Here is a 17766-nt window from a genome sequence, read left to right as displayed (position 1 = left end):
CCTCCTGCTCGGAGGTCGGGTCTCCCCCGCGGGGATCAGCCTCTCTCTTCCAAGGCGCTGCCCCAAGCCGGGCGAGTTGGTGGCCGGCGAAGACCCCCAAGTCCCAGGCGCGGACGACTGGACAGCCGCCGGCCAAGTCCGCCTCGCCTTGCTGGATGTACAGGGTTTCGGGGAGCTCTCCAGGGTGCTGAAAGCGCCGCCGCCGCCGCCGCTCCAGCGGAGCTCTCCCTTCCGTCGCTTCTCCCTCTGGGCGCCCTCATGACTCCGCTGGGGAGGAGGTCGTGAATGCCTCGTCGGACCATGGCACGGGTGAGATCCCGGCGCGCCGCTGTCTCGGGATTGTGTCTTTGGGAAGCTGCCCTGCTGCTCAGGTGAGTCGCGGCTGGATCGCACAGATGTGCCGGCGTTGGGGTGATGGCGATTGCTGAGCAGTGGGAATGCCCCTTCCAGCCCTCTTGGCCCCGCAGATGTCATGTAGCAAAATAAAATTGTCGTGGGCATGAGGTGCGCTGCTGTCACGCAAAGGCACTTATGCCGCGTTTTTGAATGGGTGCATAATGTTTAAATGCTTCTTTTTTTGTTTTGTTTAATTCAGTTGGAGTTCTGTCTCCTATTTAAAGCATTCCAGTGGGGAATCCCTACCATTAGCAAATGGAAAGCAGAGCAAAGTATGCACTTACAATGTTTTTAGAACTAAAAATTAATTCCAAATTTGCTGTTTTTCATTACTATAATAGACAAGACAACTAATTAATCACTAATTATCAGAGTATGATACCAATGACTCCAAGCTCCATAGAGGATTGTAAAGAACTAGACTTTGTTTGTTTCAGAAGCTGTACGGCATAATATTGTTACCAAATATTCAACTATTATACAGCAAGTGGGGTCCTTCTGTCTTTCTGCTTTCTGAGCCCATTAAAAACATGGCAGGGCTGTTAAAAGAAATAAATGCAATCTTTTAAAACATTATTTTTCTTATGATACATTGCATCATATAAGTTGAATCTCTCTTTTGCAAGACTTTCCTTTTGGCATTCCTGTTCCATATTTAGGTGTCCAAAAACAATCATGTGAAATTTTGTTGTTTACATGTAAAATTAAGCTTGACAACATGCTGCAATTTCCTCAAACTCACGCTTCACAGTACATTTAAGCATTAAAGCATTAAGCATTTAAGTATTTGGATTTAAGCCAGTTTAGTTTATATAGTAAAATATTATTGTCATTCAAAGAATTTTATCTGACATGAGGCTAACATTAACTAGTACAACTAAGTACCAAGCCTAAACTGTCAGTTCAGGAGAGACTACAAGAGCGAGAATACGTTATGAAAAATCTTTGTGATTAAACATGACCTCCAGTCCCAAGGTCTGGCTCTTGTTAAAGACAGTATGCCAAATATTAAGCCTCTCTTCCAATTTGAAGGGCTGATTGTGTATCAGGTATTGCATGTATATACATTGCAACTATTGACATATTTATAGTCTAATAAAAAGTTACAGGAAAGAAGATAATATGCAAGAGTTATACTCTCACACACATGCACACTAGATAGGTGGATATATATAGTATATTATAATTGTATTCATATATAAGTAAAGGTGTATATATACATAAACTCTACATTCAAAATTTGCTGAATTAATACAACAATTCATTTAAATAAGTATTATTTCAGGAGAACTTATGCTAAATGCATCAAGGACCATCTCAGCTGATGCTGGAATGGCGCTGGAAGCAACTTCCCCAATGCACCCCAAGATCAAAGATCTTTAGGGGTGCCTCCTTCAGTTGATCATCATTCAAGATGCTGCCATTATATTCCAGTTTCTCAGACTGGCTAAATGGGCAGGCATTGACTAAAACACAACAGCCTGACAACAACTAAGGTAAAAGGGTGAGAAGGAGAGACCACATCACTGGATTAATATTATGAAGAGGAAACACACAGCCAGGGAGGCAGATAAAGGCAGTTGAACCCTGTCTTGGTATCCCATCGGCATTAGATTCAGCTTGTAACTCTTATTCTATTAAAATTGAGGTGAGATTATTCAGTCACAATTTTTAAAATACTATGTGTAAAACCATCTGAAATAAATTGACTAAAGCTCCTTCAATTGATTTAATTCCATTGACATCAAGGGAGCACAGGTATGTCTAATTGTCTTTGGACTGCGCGCATTGAGAGCAGCCCAATTGAAGCAGAAACATCATAGTGCAATAATTTTGTCTAGTCAGATTAAAAGTCTTAATATTGATCACATACCCCCAAAATTACTCTATTTGCCCAGTACATACAGTGACCCATACAATATTGACTCTGATGTTAAAGATCAGTAGATAAAGTGCTACTGATTTTCGTGGGGAGAATATTTATATCTTTGGAGAAAACTTCTCAAACATGCCACAGAGTACAAAAGCAACAGTATAAGTTCAATTAAAAGTATCTATAGTATGAATGCCAATCTTCAGCTTCATCTATCCAAGTCTGTACGAGAATCTCAGTGTTTAGGCGAGGCAATAGTGAATAAAGTGTGTGTGACAACTGAGACTGACCACTAGTTGGCAGGGTCTGTGCTTGTGTGACAGCAAGGAAACAAGATAAGAAGCTGTGTTGAGTCTCAGGGTAAAATTTAGCCTCTAGTAATTTACTTTCTAACTATATAATTTCTTTCCCCTTAAGAAACCTGTTCCCATTCAGCCATTTGTTCCCACCCAGAACATTTTTGATGTGTAACATCCTCCAGATGGGAGGGAAGGAGGCATGGTAAAGCCTGATCTCATCATATCTCAGATGCTAAGCAGGGTCAGTATTTGGGAGGGAGACGACCAAGGAAGACTCTGCAGAGGAAGGCAATGGCAAACCACCTCTGCTTCTCATTTGCCTTGATAGCCCCTTGCTGGGGTCGCTGTAAGTCAGTTGTGACTTGATGGCACATATATACATAACATCCTCCAAGAACTGCCTTTTTTTCTTCCACTGTCCTGCCCAGCAAAGTGGGCTTGTGAATACATTTCTATGTGACAAGCAAGATTGTTATTCTGTTTCACAGTTATATTATTATTAAGAAAATCCTACACTGAACAGACACCCTACGTAGAAATAAATGAAAGACTTAGAATAGACATACAAGGAAAGTAACAGGAGGGAAAATAGTTTCTACAACCTCAGTACTACAAAAACCATAATACAATTAGACTGTGAATAACATTGTACGTATGGAAACTCATGGGGCAATTGTGCTGTGAAAATGTTATTATAGAAATCGTAGTAGAATAAATGGAACCATCCAGTATCTGAAAGGGAACATGGGTTTGTTATTGGAATGTCCTCTTGACTGAGGAAAGGAATGTCAGGATGAATTCCTCCTAAGAATTTTGCACATGTCTGTGTGACCACCCATCTTACTACATAAAAGCCCATTCACAATCCTATTTTACCACACAAATATTGAAAGGGAAATTGACTCCTTGTGACCTCTCTGTATACAAAATGCTCATGTGAATGGGGCTTTCATTCTAATCTTCTCTCCCCCATACACTATTCTGCTTCTTGCCTCATACATATTGCATTTCTTTCCTCATATACTTCTAAGCAGTAAGGTTTAGCTCCTTTTTTTACCATGTACTAAACTACTGAATAAAAAAATAATCAGGTTGATACTGAAGCATCACAATTGAATTACTAACAGTATGATCCTATGCTGAGTTAGGACTAACCAAGCAATCTTGAGGAGGGCGGAGCCACATAGGAGCTGGCATGATCCCAGCATCCAGAAAGTCCAGAGTGGCACAGATGCCAGTTCAGGGTGATTTATACCAGCACCATGGAGCAGTACAGCAGTGTGAGCCCCGTGAGCCATTGCTGCCTCTTTCTAGCTTGAACATTCATGCCAGCATCCAGAGGCATTCTCGGGGTGTTCCCGGAGGTGGAACTGCCTTTAGTCAAAAAGTCAGCCCAACAAGGAAGACCACCTTTAGTGTGAATTTCACATAATAGTTAATAGGCCTTTGGTTGAGTACAGTGATGGTTCCCATCTTGCTGGTCTCCCTTCCCTTCCTCCTTTTCCTTTTTTGTATTTGCTTGATATATTTATTATTCTTTTTGTTGGAATAAGTTAATTTCTTTATTCTCTCTGTTTGATTCCCGCTATGGCTTTAGGGTTAGCACGTATGATGTAAGGGCACCTTGGATTTTTAAATTATGTATAAATTGTATACAGTGATTGGTTTTACTTGCGTAAAACGATTGAGAGCTGCTTTGAGTCCGACTGGGTCAGGAAAGGGTGACCTAAAAGTCTGATAAATAAATAAATACACCTGGTAGGTATGGCACTTAGGTCAAGGTACTAGAATTAAATTGAAGCCACCTGAAGTCAAAAAACAACACAAAATATAATTAAAGTGATTTGTTAAAATTATGCAAGAATATCTCTAAAAGGGCATAACCAGTGAAGCATTTAAAATAACAAAGCTAGAATAAACATACTAACTATACAGTAAGACATTAGTTCAAAACAACAAGATGTTACCCATGCAGAAATCCACTCTGTCCAGAGTCATGGGTAGACATTGTGTCTGGCCCACATAGCAAGCATGAATCACAAGGTCCAAGAATTTGGATCAAGGCACCATGATTTTGGAACCAAGAACAAAGCTAGGTTGCAAATGCTAAACTTTTATGGCTAAAAGATGCTGAGTTGACCTGAGCTCTTGACCCATCAGATCTATGGCTGGTGATCTCAATAATTTGTGTCACCTTGTTGCTGACCAGGTGACCAAGGTGGTCAGAGTGCGATAAACGGTTAGAGTGCAGCTGCAGTCTAAACCCTTCCCATTCCTCACAAGTGACTAGGCCCATAATTCTGCTAATTAAATGGAATTTACTTAATGGGCTGGTGCTGCAGTATAAACTTGGAGCTGGGGCACCTGGAATCTTATCTCAGTTGCTAAAGGTCACAGCTTGCTGAATTCCAAGCAAGGGCAATACAGTTATTTTCCTTCATGAACTTTTCCCCTTGTAGGCCCAAAAACCTACAAGGTTGGAACCAAAGAACCAATGTTTGAACAAGAAACTGCTTTTAGAGGCTCAGTTTCTTGACATTATACAGAGCTCTACCAACAACCTGTTTCAGTACTAAACCTCCATTGATTTTCTCCTTTGATACACTCATCTAAGTAGCTGGAGGAGCACACAATGAATGTCCAGCTATCCTACCAGTTCAAATTCCATTAGAAAAGATTACTGTGATATAACAAATATGTAGAATTGGGTTCAACTAGATGACCAGGCAAGGCCTTTGGGGTGGTGCATAGAGGCTCCATCTCATGCAGCATCCTGTCCTACCCTCTCTTCACCCATTTCTGTGCTGCATGTTGTCTGTGCACACCTGGCCTGGGCACATTGAACTTGTATAACATCCAGGGAAAACTGTCAGAATAATGCCAGCAGTTGTATTTTTGTGTGGCAAGAACAGAACGGAAAAAAGGAGCCAAACTGATCTGTCAGGTTACATTTCTAGCTCTAATTATGGCCACCTGAAAACCATGCGGGAAATAATTAAACTGGTATTTTTCATTTCAAGTCATTTACTGTGAATTGTGTTTTCATTCGGAAGCATTAAACACAGGACACAGTGGGCATGTTCACACATACTGAATAATCCACTTTCATTCCACTTTCAATGCACTTTAACAATCATTTGCAAAGTGCATTGAAAGTGGAAACTGCATTATTCAGCATGTGTGAAAAGCACCAGTGCCTTATACAAAGTTAGACTAATGGTTCATATAGCTTATTTCTATCTCATCCCTGTAGGATGTCACCGAGGTCTTTCCCAACCATGCTATCTGAGCTCCATTTGACCAGCAATATCAAGGAATGAACTGGGGACCTTCTGCATGTAAAGCATATTCACCACTGAGCTATAGCTCCTTCCTTATTCTTTACACAACCACCAGTACATGAACAGTCTGTCTCTCATTTTAGAGTCAGTGGCTGAGAGGTTTGCACATTCTTCCAGAGAATGGAGTAATCCTTGAAACAAATTACTTTCTACATTGAGTACTTCACTTATGACTTCAGACTGATTTCAGAGCCTGGCACAAGCTTTCCTTGAAAGCATATCATAATCTTTGGATGAAATGCCAAGGCAGGCTATGGAAAGCCTCCAACAGTTCAGCATCCCTGAAATCAAGCATGCCAATGCAATACATCATCATCTCTCTCTCTTTTTCCTTACTAAAGAGAACCATATGTTCTTGGAAGGCCATTGTTTCTTTTTCCAGTGCAGTGGATTCTCTTATGCTAGTGCAATTTTTACCTCTTAGGTGAAAAGGAAGTCAAATGTATTACATTTGTATTTAAGAAATACAAGTACAAGTTGTTTAGCAAATAGAAGTGATAAAGGTACAACTTTAAATCTTGTGCATGACATTTCTGGCTATTGAGCCTCTCCCAGACAGTCACCACTTACAGAGTATTTAAGCTGACTTCACCCTCCTGAAGACAGTGGAAACTAACACTGAGTCATAAAACCAACTCCTCTGACCAAAGTAACATAATAAGAATGTGAACTGAGCAGATCCTTGCAAAGAGTACATCATACAGCAGAGTAGTTATATGACTGTTATCCCTGGTCACAGTTCAAGATCGTGTTTAAGTGATACATTCTGCACACACTTAAATCAACTCACGTTTTCAGCTTCCCACTTGGCCCAAAGCAAAGGATCAGTATGGTTTAGGTGACATTTTGGAACTGCTTTGCTCCAGTTTACACCTGCAGTTCCTCATAGTTAGAATATCAGGTACACAAGAAATAGGTGCTATTTACACAGCCCAAATAATGCACTTTCAATCCACTTTCACTGCACCTTAACGATAGTTTGCAAGTGGATTTTGCCAGTTCACACAGTAAAATCCACCTTCAAAAAGCATTGAAAGTGGATTGAAAGTGCATTATTTGGGCTGTGTAAATAGCACCATAGTTTCTCATGATCTGGAAAGATGCACCATTGTGTAAAGATAGTTTAGAAACAATAACTAAATTTAAATTGTAACTGGATTTCTATCTATATTTTCATCTCTTTCTCTATTAAAGCATTTCCCATCCTAAGGGACTCCTTACATGCTCCAAGATCTGAACAACAAATGGAGGAAATTCACACAGGAAACAATATTGGTATTGTAAATAAAGTAAGTCACTCACAGCCTAAAAATGCCAATTGAAGCCAAAGTGTGTGGCCATGAGACCAATGCTAAGCAGGTCTACACAGAATCCTACTCAGTTTTACTCAATGGGATTTATTTCTAGGAAAGTGTTCTTAGAACTGTACTTCAGCTTACTTCACTTTATCTTTAACATAGCTGAAAATACTAGGTAAAAAAAACACTTGTTCTTTAGTTGCATTATAAATTAGAGTTCTCTCCCTTTCTCTATATTTACATTTTTACCATGAGCTTCTCTACAGCAAATTGAGTTATGAACAAATATGAATTATGTATATCTGTGCTTTGGAAAATAACATTAACAGATAAATACCTTGGCTCCAAAGCAAATTGGGTGACTTTGGATTCTGCTATGGCATATATCAACACAGCTAATTTAATTATTTAATTATTCATATGCGGTAACATGCCTTGAATGCCTAATAACTCTATGATTGCCTCACAGGTCACTTTAATTGTACTTTTGAAGAAAGAGGGGGGAAAGCCTTTCCCCAGCCTTATACATGCTTAAGCAAAGTAATATTTCCAAGCCCTCAAGATCAAATAAAATAATGGCTAGGAAACATATTGCCTTAAGTAAAATAGCTAAATATCACAAGGTAAATTCAATACTGACTTTGATGGAGGCAGCTTCATGTGTCATAGAATCATAGAGTCATAGAGTCATAGAATCATAGAATCATAGAGTTGGAAGGGACAACCAGGGTCATCTAGTCCAACCCCCTGCACAATGCAGGAAATTAACAAGTACCTCCCCCCCACATCTCCAGTGACTCCAATCCTCCCCCGCCATGCAGGATCCTACAATCAACGCACTCCCGACAGATGGCCATCCAGCCTCTGCTTAAAGACCTCCAAATACGGGGACTCCACAACACTCCGAGGCAGTACATTCCAAAGGTTTATCCATCATACCTAACCAGAAAAGTAGTGTAAAGGAGAATCACTTACACCAATGGTCTTCTATCCATGTGTTGGGCCATGTAGGTAGGTTGTGAAGCCACTCCTTCTAGGTCATGAGCCCCTCTAGAACTGCAATTATTTGGCTGCCTTTGAAAAAAACTCCAGGTGGGGCCTAGCATTCTTCTGGATTTACAACTGATGCCCATACTAGAGAGATCAGTGTGCCTGGAGAAAATGGCAGCTTCGGACTGAGGACTCCATGGTATCACATCCCTGCCATCCCTGGCAACACTCCACCCTCCCCAGGTTCCATCCCCAAATCTTAAGGAATTTACCCTCCTGGAGTTGGCAACCCTAGAAGGATTTGTTGCTCAATTATATGCACAGGGTGAAATCATGCTTGTGTGTGTGGGGGGGGGTAGCTGTGTTACTGGGACCTGCTAAATGATGATAGGGGCTTCTTTATGTCTTCAGGTCATCAAAAAGGTTCCATGTATTTTTAAGAGATCTTATATATCATTCAGTGGAATTCACTGAGTGTCAGAGAAATGCAACACAAGATGAAGCTGTCAAAACTGGCCATATTGGAAATCTGTAAAATGCAGTACTAATTTAGGGTCAGCGATGCAACACTGTTTTTACTGCAGCGCAGCTGTTTGAAACAAGTTGAGCTATTCAGTTAGGAATCATTAACTTTTTAATGCTGCACTATCATGTGGTGTATACAGGAAGGGGAAAGTTTTTTTTTTCTTCACAGTGTGAGCATCAGCACAAAGTGAGCCACCGTCCTTTAGGGGACAGTAAAGCTCAGAGTTTGTGAGTAGGAAACCAGCTGCCTTAGGCAACCCAGGAGACACCGAGTGAATTCTGAAAAAGTAGCAATTTGCTTAGAACTAGAAAGAAAAGGGAGGGAAAAAAACCATTATAATACAAAGAGAACTAACTAGGCCAGCTTTTCTCAAAGTTTAGTTACCAGAGGAGCACCACTGCAATTTAAAAATTTTTTTGAGAACCCCAATCCCTCCACTCCCTCCTTGCTGGCACCCACTACTTGCCAGACAGCCCTCTTTCCAAGTGCCCAGCAAGCTGGCATACCCCATGGAGGTCTCAGCCCTCATTTCTCCTCAAAGCAGTACCACGAGAACTATATCAGTTACCTTTTAAAAGCAAGATCAAGCAAAGGGTTGGCTTGGCAGAGACAAAACCAGTTCAATTTTGTTCGTGTTGTTTAGAGCATTTATATGCCATCTCTCCAAAGTAACTGTTCAAAAATTTATGAAGGTAAATATGACAGAATCATAAAATACAATAAAATGGTTAAAATCAACCAACTATTAAAAACCCAGCCAGAGCATAAAAACACCATGAATCATTTAGCAGCCTAAAATTATTCTCATAAAACAGTCCTCAGGTTAGAAGCAGACCGTAAACAAAACTGAAAAAGATCAACCCTTTAATTAAAAGCCTGAGTGAATTGGAAAGGTTTGGTCTGGTGCCCCAAAGCAAGTGGAGGTAAACTCCAGGTGAGCCTCAAGGGGAAGGGAACTCCACAAGTCAGGTGCCACCACTGAAAAAAAGCCCTGTCTGTGCTTGCCACCCATCTTACCTTTGCAGGTAGGATACAGAAAGTAGGGTTTGTGAGGAGGAGCTGAAATGGTGCGCTGAAGAAGGTGGGCCTTCAAGTATACTTCCTCCAAGCTATTCAGGGCCTTGAGGAGAAGGAGGAGGAGGAGGAGGAGGAGGAGAAAGAAGAAGAAGGAGAAGAGTTGGATTTTATACCCCATTTTCCTCTACCTTTAAGGAGTCTCAAAGTGGCTTACAATCACCTTCCCTTCCCCTCCCCACAACAGGCACCTTATGATGTAGGTGAGGGCGAGAGAGTTCAGAGAGAACTGTGACTAGCCCAAGGTCACCCAGCAGGCTTCATGTGGAGGAGCGAGGAATCAAACCAGGTTCTCCAGATTAGAGTCTGCCGCTCTTAACCACTACACCATGCTGCCTCTCTAAAGATAAGAACCAGTAATTTCAATTGTGAACAGAAATAGATGAGCAGCCAGTGTACATCTTTCAGAGCAGTGGTGATACTATCCTTGTAGGCCACCCCTGACTAGTCTGGATGTTGCATTTCAGACTATAGTTCCTGGATGCAGAAAGTAACTATGATGACCGCATTAGGATTGCAGTTCCTTGGTATCAGTCAACCAGTTGGCGTTCCACAGGCCGAGCTTTTGATTCCCAGCAACCAATCAGTGCACCCTCTGGCTAGTGCTTTGAAGTGATCTGGGAGCTAGGTGACTGCAGGTGGCAGAGGGTCTATGAGCTGCTGCCTTTGAACACAGGGGAAGCAGATCTTCCTCTACCTTCCCTTCCCCCATCAGCCCCGGTGACCCCCAAAAGGGATATCTAGAGATTAGGGGGGGACATAGAAAGCTCAAGTGGTGGTGAAGAGAGCAGAATTGTCTGAGATTTAAATTTTGCCCAGTTCCTCTTCCTGCCCCTTTGACCAGTGGAACTTGCAAACAATAAATCTAAACATTAATAAATAAATAAAATAAACACTACATACTCCATAGGACTTCTGAACACTGAATGTCTGCATGTGGGATATTCCACAGTGTTAGTCTTGGTCATCGTTATTGGGAATAACATCACTGTGTTAAGGCCCCTGCAACTAATTTAGTTCTGTGTTGCTGTACCTCAATATTACATTCATAAAAGATCCAGTGAAAAGACAAAGTGAATGGTTTAAAAAGAGAACTCCATCCATTGAACCAAGAGGAGGTGGAAATGGATGCTGGCCTCTTAAATAGGCTTCCTCAGACCCACCCCCGACACTACATGCAAAAATGTGCATCACGTCAGGCTCTCCCACTCTCCCTTTCCACCAGTAGCAACAACCCCCCTTACATCTGTGAGGGAGGAAATGTCAGAATAGGCAAGTAAATGGTTTGAAATGAGAACCAACATTAACTAAATTGGGGCTATCCAGTTTCCCAACTTTACTTGCCCTGATCCAAAGCTTTGTTGTACTATGAAGCCTTAATCAATCGATTTAGATTAAGTGGGCAACTCTGTATTGACATCCCTTTCTATATGGAGAGCTGTTGCTTCCTTTGAAATGAATGGGGGTGTATTTATGGTAGAAGAGCTGTGCTTATATTTGAAGAAGCCATTGTTCACAAAGGATGGGTAGATAAGGAAGACTCTGGGGGCTGTTGAACAGGATTGCATGGGACTGTGCTATTAGACTACTGCTGTAGCTAGCCAATGTTTTCATCAACTTGATGATGGAACACATTTGTTTTATACCACCCCAATTTTGTTACCATGTTTTATTACTGGTGTAGAGAAATGCTAGTTTAAATTAATGTTCATAGGGGAGCAATCACTCCAGGCTATCTTTCACTCTCCTATAACTTAAGATCTATTCTGGAAACATTCTCTGCTCATGTGAAAACATTTTGACGTGTTTACATAAGGTATAGCACAGCATGTAAAGTTTGGGCAGTCGACTGGATCACCCAGTTATGGCCATCTCAACTGTAGCGGTTTTGCTACACTGCTGTTTCTTGCAATGCCGTTCAGTAAAATGTTTAGGAGTTAAAAGTGGCAAAGTACAAGGAACTATTATGAAGAACCATGTAAAATAAGTAGATAGTTTGCATTTTCAGCAAATAACATAGCTGGACCTTCTCCTCTTCCAGAAAAAAATGTAAGGAACCATCCGCCAAAGAGCTTGAACCTCTGTTTTCACATGGACCATCCCCACAGTTGGTTCAGCCTTGCCATTCAGGCACATCTAGGATCTTTAACAGGGATATGAGGATCAGTTTGGTGTAGTTATTCCAACACTGGATTGGGATTGGGGATGTCTGGGTTCAAATCCCTGTTCCACCTTGAAGTTTTGGACCAGTCACCATCTCTCAGCTTAACTTACCTCACAGGTTTGTTATGAGAATAAAATGTGTATGTTGGGGAATTGTATAAGACACCTTGAGCTCTTTGGTGTATGGATGTGGTTAAATCAATCAAATATGCAGTTGGAACTCTACTAATAAAAACCAGACCCATGCCAAATCTCGGCTGCAGGAAAGACAGTAAGAGGAGAGGGTGACTTAGCAGATATATGCCTGACAGGGACAATGACAGGGACAATGCCTGACAGGGACAAGTCCAATCAGAACAGTTATCTGATCTTTTTTAACAGTTAGCTGATCTTCCTGCCAAATCGGATCATCCCAACTGGTGGTTCTGTGAACATCATTTCTACTTTCTGACCATTTTAGTCCTGTGTCGCAGGCTTTGTGATGACTTCCTGATTCTATGTGAGCATAGGCCCTGTGTTTATGTGGGATATTTTGTTCTCAGCGTCTGTGCCTGGTAATCAGGGCCAAAGGCTTTTTTTGAGCACACTGGCAGGAGGTGAGGGGGATTGGGAGGGATAGCAGCAAAGGCTCTCCCCACTCCCATTTCCATTACCATGGAAATCTTTCCTGCATAGAGGTAGTGGTTCAAACCAGGAGATACTGAAGGTATAACAGTTCCCACCACATGTGACAGGCAGCCAAGTCACTTTCCCTGTGGGGGGGGGGGGGTCAGAGGCAAATGCTTTATATATATATATATATATATATATATATATATATATATATATATATATATATATATATATATATATATATATATATATATATAGTGGCAGGCAGGCAAGTCTGCAGAAACTAGAAAGAGGATTTGTCCAACATCAAGAGGCAGTTTATTTGCCCTGACAAGTGGGGATGGGATAGAGACAGAAGCTTTCCTCTTTCCAGCCATCAACAGAATACATATATACACTTCAGAGAAGAAAGAGAAACAAGTGATGATGAAGAGCCAGATTCTCTCTCTCTGCGAAGGTCTATTTTTTAACAAGGGTAACAGAAAGTTCAATTACATATACTTTACGTCTCTTTGTGCCTACTCTGCAACGGAGGAATATGGCCTACAAAATAAACAGAGGTTTTGGGGGTGGAGCCTGAGGAGGGCGAGGTTTGAGGAGGGGAGGGACTTCAATGCCATAGAGTCCAAATGGCAAAGCAGCCATTTTCTCCAGGTGAACTGATCTCTACCAGCTGGAGATCAGTTGTAATAGCAGGAGATCCCCAGCTAGTACCTGGAGGTTGGCAACCGTATAAAGAAAACATTGCATATATTTCAGTTCTCCTCCCAAATTATCTTGTGAAAAACAAAAATTCTTCCCAGCCCCAATTATTGACCAAAGACACTGTGCTTGACTCTGTGGGATAAATTCAACAAATCCACGAAAGGTCCAAGGAACAAATAATGGGTTGGATCCCATGAACCTGTTCCATGAAAGGTGTGCCCTTCTCTGGCACAAGGCACCTTTCCCTGACACAAGAGGCTCTGGTATTAGGGGAAGGTGACTTGCAAGCACCATTGTTAGCAAAACAGTTCTATGGAATCCAATCCAAGGATCTATTGTAACATTGAGAGACTTGTTAGTCAGCACTTTGTATTTTGGCTTCATATTTCACCCAAAGGAGGTTAGACTTTGATAAATACCAAGGAAGAGTTGTAGCCTTATGCAGCATGATTTATTAATGATCTTTTCTTTTCTGGTTAAAAACATTTTATAAATGGCAGATCCTCTGGGATGCTCTTCCCCTTAAAATGTGTACAACTTGACAACAAAATAGTATAATTTTAAAAAAATCATTTAAATGATCTTCATTATCTTAGCACTCAGGATCAATGTACTGATAAGAAATATCATTTGTTATATAAAAGCCCTTGACAACCTGGGACCTACATAGCTGAAGGTCTCCCTTTCCCTGGCTCAGCCTATCTTTCCCTGGCTCAGTCCCTATAGTTCCCCATCATTGCCTTGTGTGACCTGTTGTGCTTCAGGCCATCCCTGGGCTTTTTTGATTGCTGCTCTAAAATCAGACAGGAAGTTTCCATGAACAATGCAAGAAGGATCATGATTCCATTCTTTCTGCATGTAAAAATTTCCATCAATACAAACAGCAGCTGTAATTTTAATGAGGGAAGATAAGAGAATCACATCTTCACGTTGGGATCTGCTAATTAAACAAAGCCTTGTTTTGCAAAGATCTCATGTGATGTAACTGGGCAATTTTTCACAGCAAATTATCCAGAAGCAAAATATGTCTCATTAGTTCCTTGTAACTTTCTTGCCATAGTTTATTTTCTATAAAAAAGTAATTTGCTTCTAACTGTATTTCTACTTACCCCTTCACTTGCCAATGATATAGTAAAGTGAGGTCCTACAGTGTCTAGTGCAAATGTGAGCTTCTGATTTCAATATAAAATAAGAAATCTTAAAGGTTTGGCTCTGTGTGTTTGTCATGTTTGTATTCTGTTTTTGCTCCATGTTAATGTCCCTGGAGAGCCAACTAATATCATGGTATTCTTAATTATAATTAAGTGTCATCAAGTCACAATCAACTCATGGTGACCCCATGAAATTCCCACCTCATGGGGTATTCAAGGCAAGAGATAAGTAGAGATGGTTTGCCATTGAGTTCATCTGAGTAGAAATCATGGTCTACCTTGGTGGTCTCCCATTCAAGTACTGACCATGGCCAATCCTGCTTAGATTCCAAGCCACAAAAAGTTCTAGCTTGTTTGGGCTGTTTAGGTGTTCTGGTGCTCAATCCTCCATCTTTTCAAGACATCTGGTATCAAATCCTTTTCCTTCCCCTTTAGCCAAACGGAGAGTCTGTGCATTGCAGTTGGTTTCTTACTTAGGTTTCTTAGGTGGGCAGGAAATGCCTCTTCACTTCACTGGAAAGGGAAAAGGGGAGCATAGGGTTGCCAGGCTGGGAAACTCCTGGAGATTTGGGAATGCAAGCATTTTATCCAGGGGAACTGATCTCTGTAGTCTGGAGATGAAATGTAATTCCAGGGGATTCCCAGGTCCCTCATGGAGGCTGGCAACTCTACGTAACTGTCAGGACTGGGACTGGTTCTCAGTACAGGGCTCAAAATCATGTGACAGCAGAAATATGAGTGTCTCTGAGCATGTACAGATGCTTCACTATATAGCACATGGCAAAGGCTTATGGACAAGCAACACACAGGGACAAGACTAGCTGTCTGTATTAAAATATATGAATAAAGATAATGTGTTAAAAACATGACTCCTTTTCTCTCCTGATGTATTTATTTATTTTATATATTTACTTAAAACTTTTTTTAAATCCCATCTTTCCACCCAATTAGGGCCCTCAAGGCAGAAAACAGAAGCAAACAGTTACAATGCATCAAAAAGTAACTTGAAAACAATACATACATACATTAAATTTTACCGGTAAATATAAATATTTTAGTAAGCCCAAAATGCCTTAAGGTATGCCTTGAGCTATTTACAGTAGATTTATGTAACTGTTGCTTACTGGGAGGGGTAGTAAATCTATTCACAGATCTCAATTTTTAAATGTGTACATCTCCATACAGAGCCAGTGATCTTCCAATATGTACAAAACACCTATATGAATATCAGGGGAGTTCTAAACACACAAAAAGAAAAAGTTATTGAATATGACACTTGCCATGTGGGGCCAATATGACGATTTTGTCCTGCTCCTTTTGTGGACTTTACCTTGAAGCCTATTGTCCACGCACTTTTGAAGTAATATAAACTTTGATGACAATATGTTTGTCTTGGAATAATCTGGCACTATAGGAATCTTCAGATGATGAGCTGACTTCAAGGAAGATATGATTTTATGCAAGTTATGAGGCTCATGAGAACACTTCAAGCTAAAGCACAACTCCTGATGCAGCAAATGTCTGGGTTTTTAGACCTAGAAAAATAAAAACCAAAGGCTCTGTCAACACAAAATGAATCCCAGAATGTTTCTTGTTTTATTCAATAGCCATGTGTGCATGCTAGGGTTGCCAAACTCCAGGGACAAGCTAGAGATCTCCTGCTATTACAACTGATCTCCAGCCGAAAGAGATCACTTCACCTGGAGAAAATGGCCACTTTGGTGATTGGACTCTATGGGATTGAAGTCCTTCCCCTCCCTAAACCATACCCTCCTCAGGCTCTGCCCCAAAAACCTCCCGCCTGTGGTGAAGAGGGACCTGGCAACCTTAGTGCATGCATATCAAAGTATCTGTAATGAGGGCCACCCAAGGTAGGACGGAGAATTTTCAGCACATCCAGGGAAACCCTAGGTTTACATACAACTCTAAAAACTTAAGGATTACTGTATGATGGCACACTTTCAACCACTTAATTCAGCAAAAAGGCAGATTGTACCTTATCATCACCATAATCTTTATTACAGCCAAAGGCCGTCATAAAATATACATCCTATGATAAAATAGATTGTACTTTAGATATATGGTATGCTGGCTTATCATGGGACAAGCTTTCAGCATGTACAACCACCCATTATATCTATGGACTGATTTTTTTACAGGTAACAGCTGAGATAAATATATGGACAGAAGTGAAGAGGTGGACTGAGAAAGAGGAAAGAAGAATGCTAGAGGATTAACCAAATTTACCAAGTTTACCAAGTAGTGTGGAGATAAATTGTAATTCTGGGTTCTAAGCGTATAGGCTCCTTTGCAAAGATATCAAGCAGGCTGATATGGGGATCCTGGAGGAAAGCATAGAGAGTGAGCCTGATCTTTTTTCTGCTCACTAGATCAAACGTGTTCATAAGACATGGAAAACCTCATTACACAACTCTCCTTTTCAGTCTACCCTGAGTGTACGGATGGACAGGAATTCAGCCTTAGGTATATGAGTAGATATGAAAAACTTCAACAAAATGTCAAACTATTAATAAACTTGCTGACATAGGTCACTTTAGGATACAACGATAATGAAAAGTCTGGTCTTTACATTTTAAGGCATAATCATACCAACCTACTTTAAGGACAACAGAGTGAACAAATTTAGGATCTTATAACTGGCAAGATGGAACAGTTCTGCCCATTTTGGCTATATTTGTCAAAGATAGCTGAATTATTGGTGGGGCGATGGGTGACCATGGTCTGCAATTGCAGTAGGGTCACCAGCTCCTGTCACAAACTGCCACTCAGCTGGATGGCAGGAGGAAATGCCCAGATAAAATTGGAGAGTGTGATCAGCATCCTTGGCACAATGCTGTTGCTTCTGGTGCAATGTGGAAAGTATGTCATCACTCTGGGTAACGCTCTAGCATTCATCCAAAACTCTTTGGTTAACCCATAGAATTTTGGGCATTAGGATTTGAGAAGTCTGGAACCAGCAAAAAGAACTGAAGCATAGCATAAGAATAAACATGACACAGTACAGAAATTACATAAATAGGATCCCACTTACAGTGAGCTATATGCAGCAGTATAGACCACCATCCCTAATCATTTATCCAAGTAAGTTTGTGAACCATTTTGAACAGTGTAACCCTATTACCTACGCAGAAAAGTAAACTTGAATAGTTCACTTTTGCATAGTTTGCAGAAAGCCAGGAGAGTATTATCCATCTTGCTGTTAATATTCATGTTCTGCATATATTTCATGATCTTTTAGCTATCACCACCTCCTACAAGTTTTATAGTGATTGTCTTCCCAATCCTAACCTATTTTTCCTTAGAAGTATCGCCCCCTG

At 40.8% G+C, this 17766-nt stretch overlaps 1 protein-coding gene across 1 annotated transcript in view; it reads left to right on the top strand.

Moving 5' to 3' along the window:
- Positions 1–285: 285 nt before the first annotated feature.
- GLRA3 (glycine receptor alpha 3) overlaps positions 286–17766 on the top strand; it is a 69344-nt gene continuing 51863 nt past the window's right edge. The window contains exon 1 of the mRNA XM_056855499.1: positions 286–371. Coding sequence (XP_056711477.1) covers positions 286–371 — 86 coding nt within the window. The remainder of the gene's footprint in view (positions 372–17766) is intronic.

The sequence above is a fragment of the Euleptes europaea genome, chromosome 9, assembly GCF_029931775.1.
Source record: "Euleptes europaea isolate rEulEur1 chromosome 9, rEulEur1.hap1, whole genome shotgun sequence".
Classification (NCBI taxonomy): domain Eukaryota; kingdom Metazoa; phylum Chordata; class Lepidosauria; order Squamata; family Sphaerodactylidae; genus Euleptes; species Euleptes europaea.
Note: the sequence above shows the minus strand (reverse complement) of the source record. Positions and strands in the feature narration are given on the sequence as shown.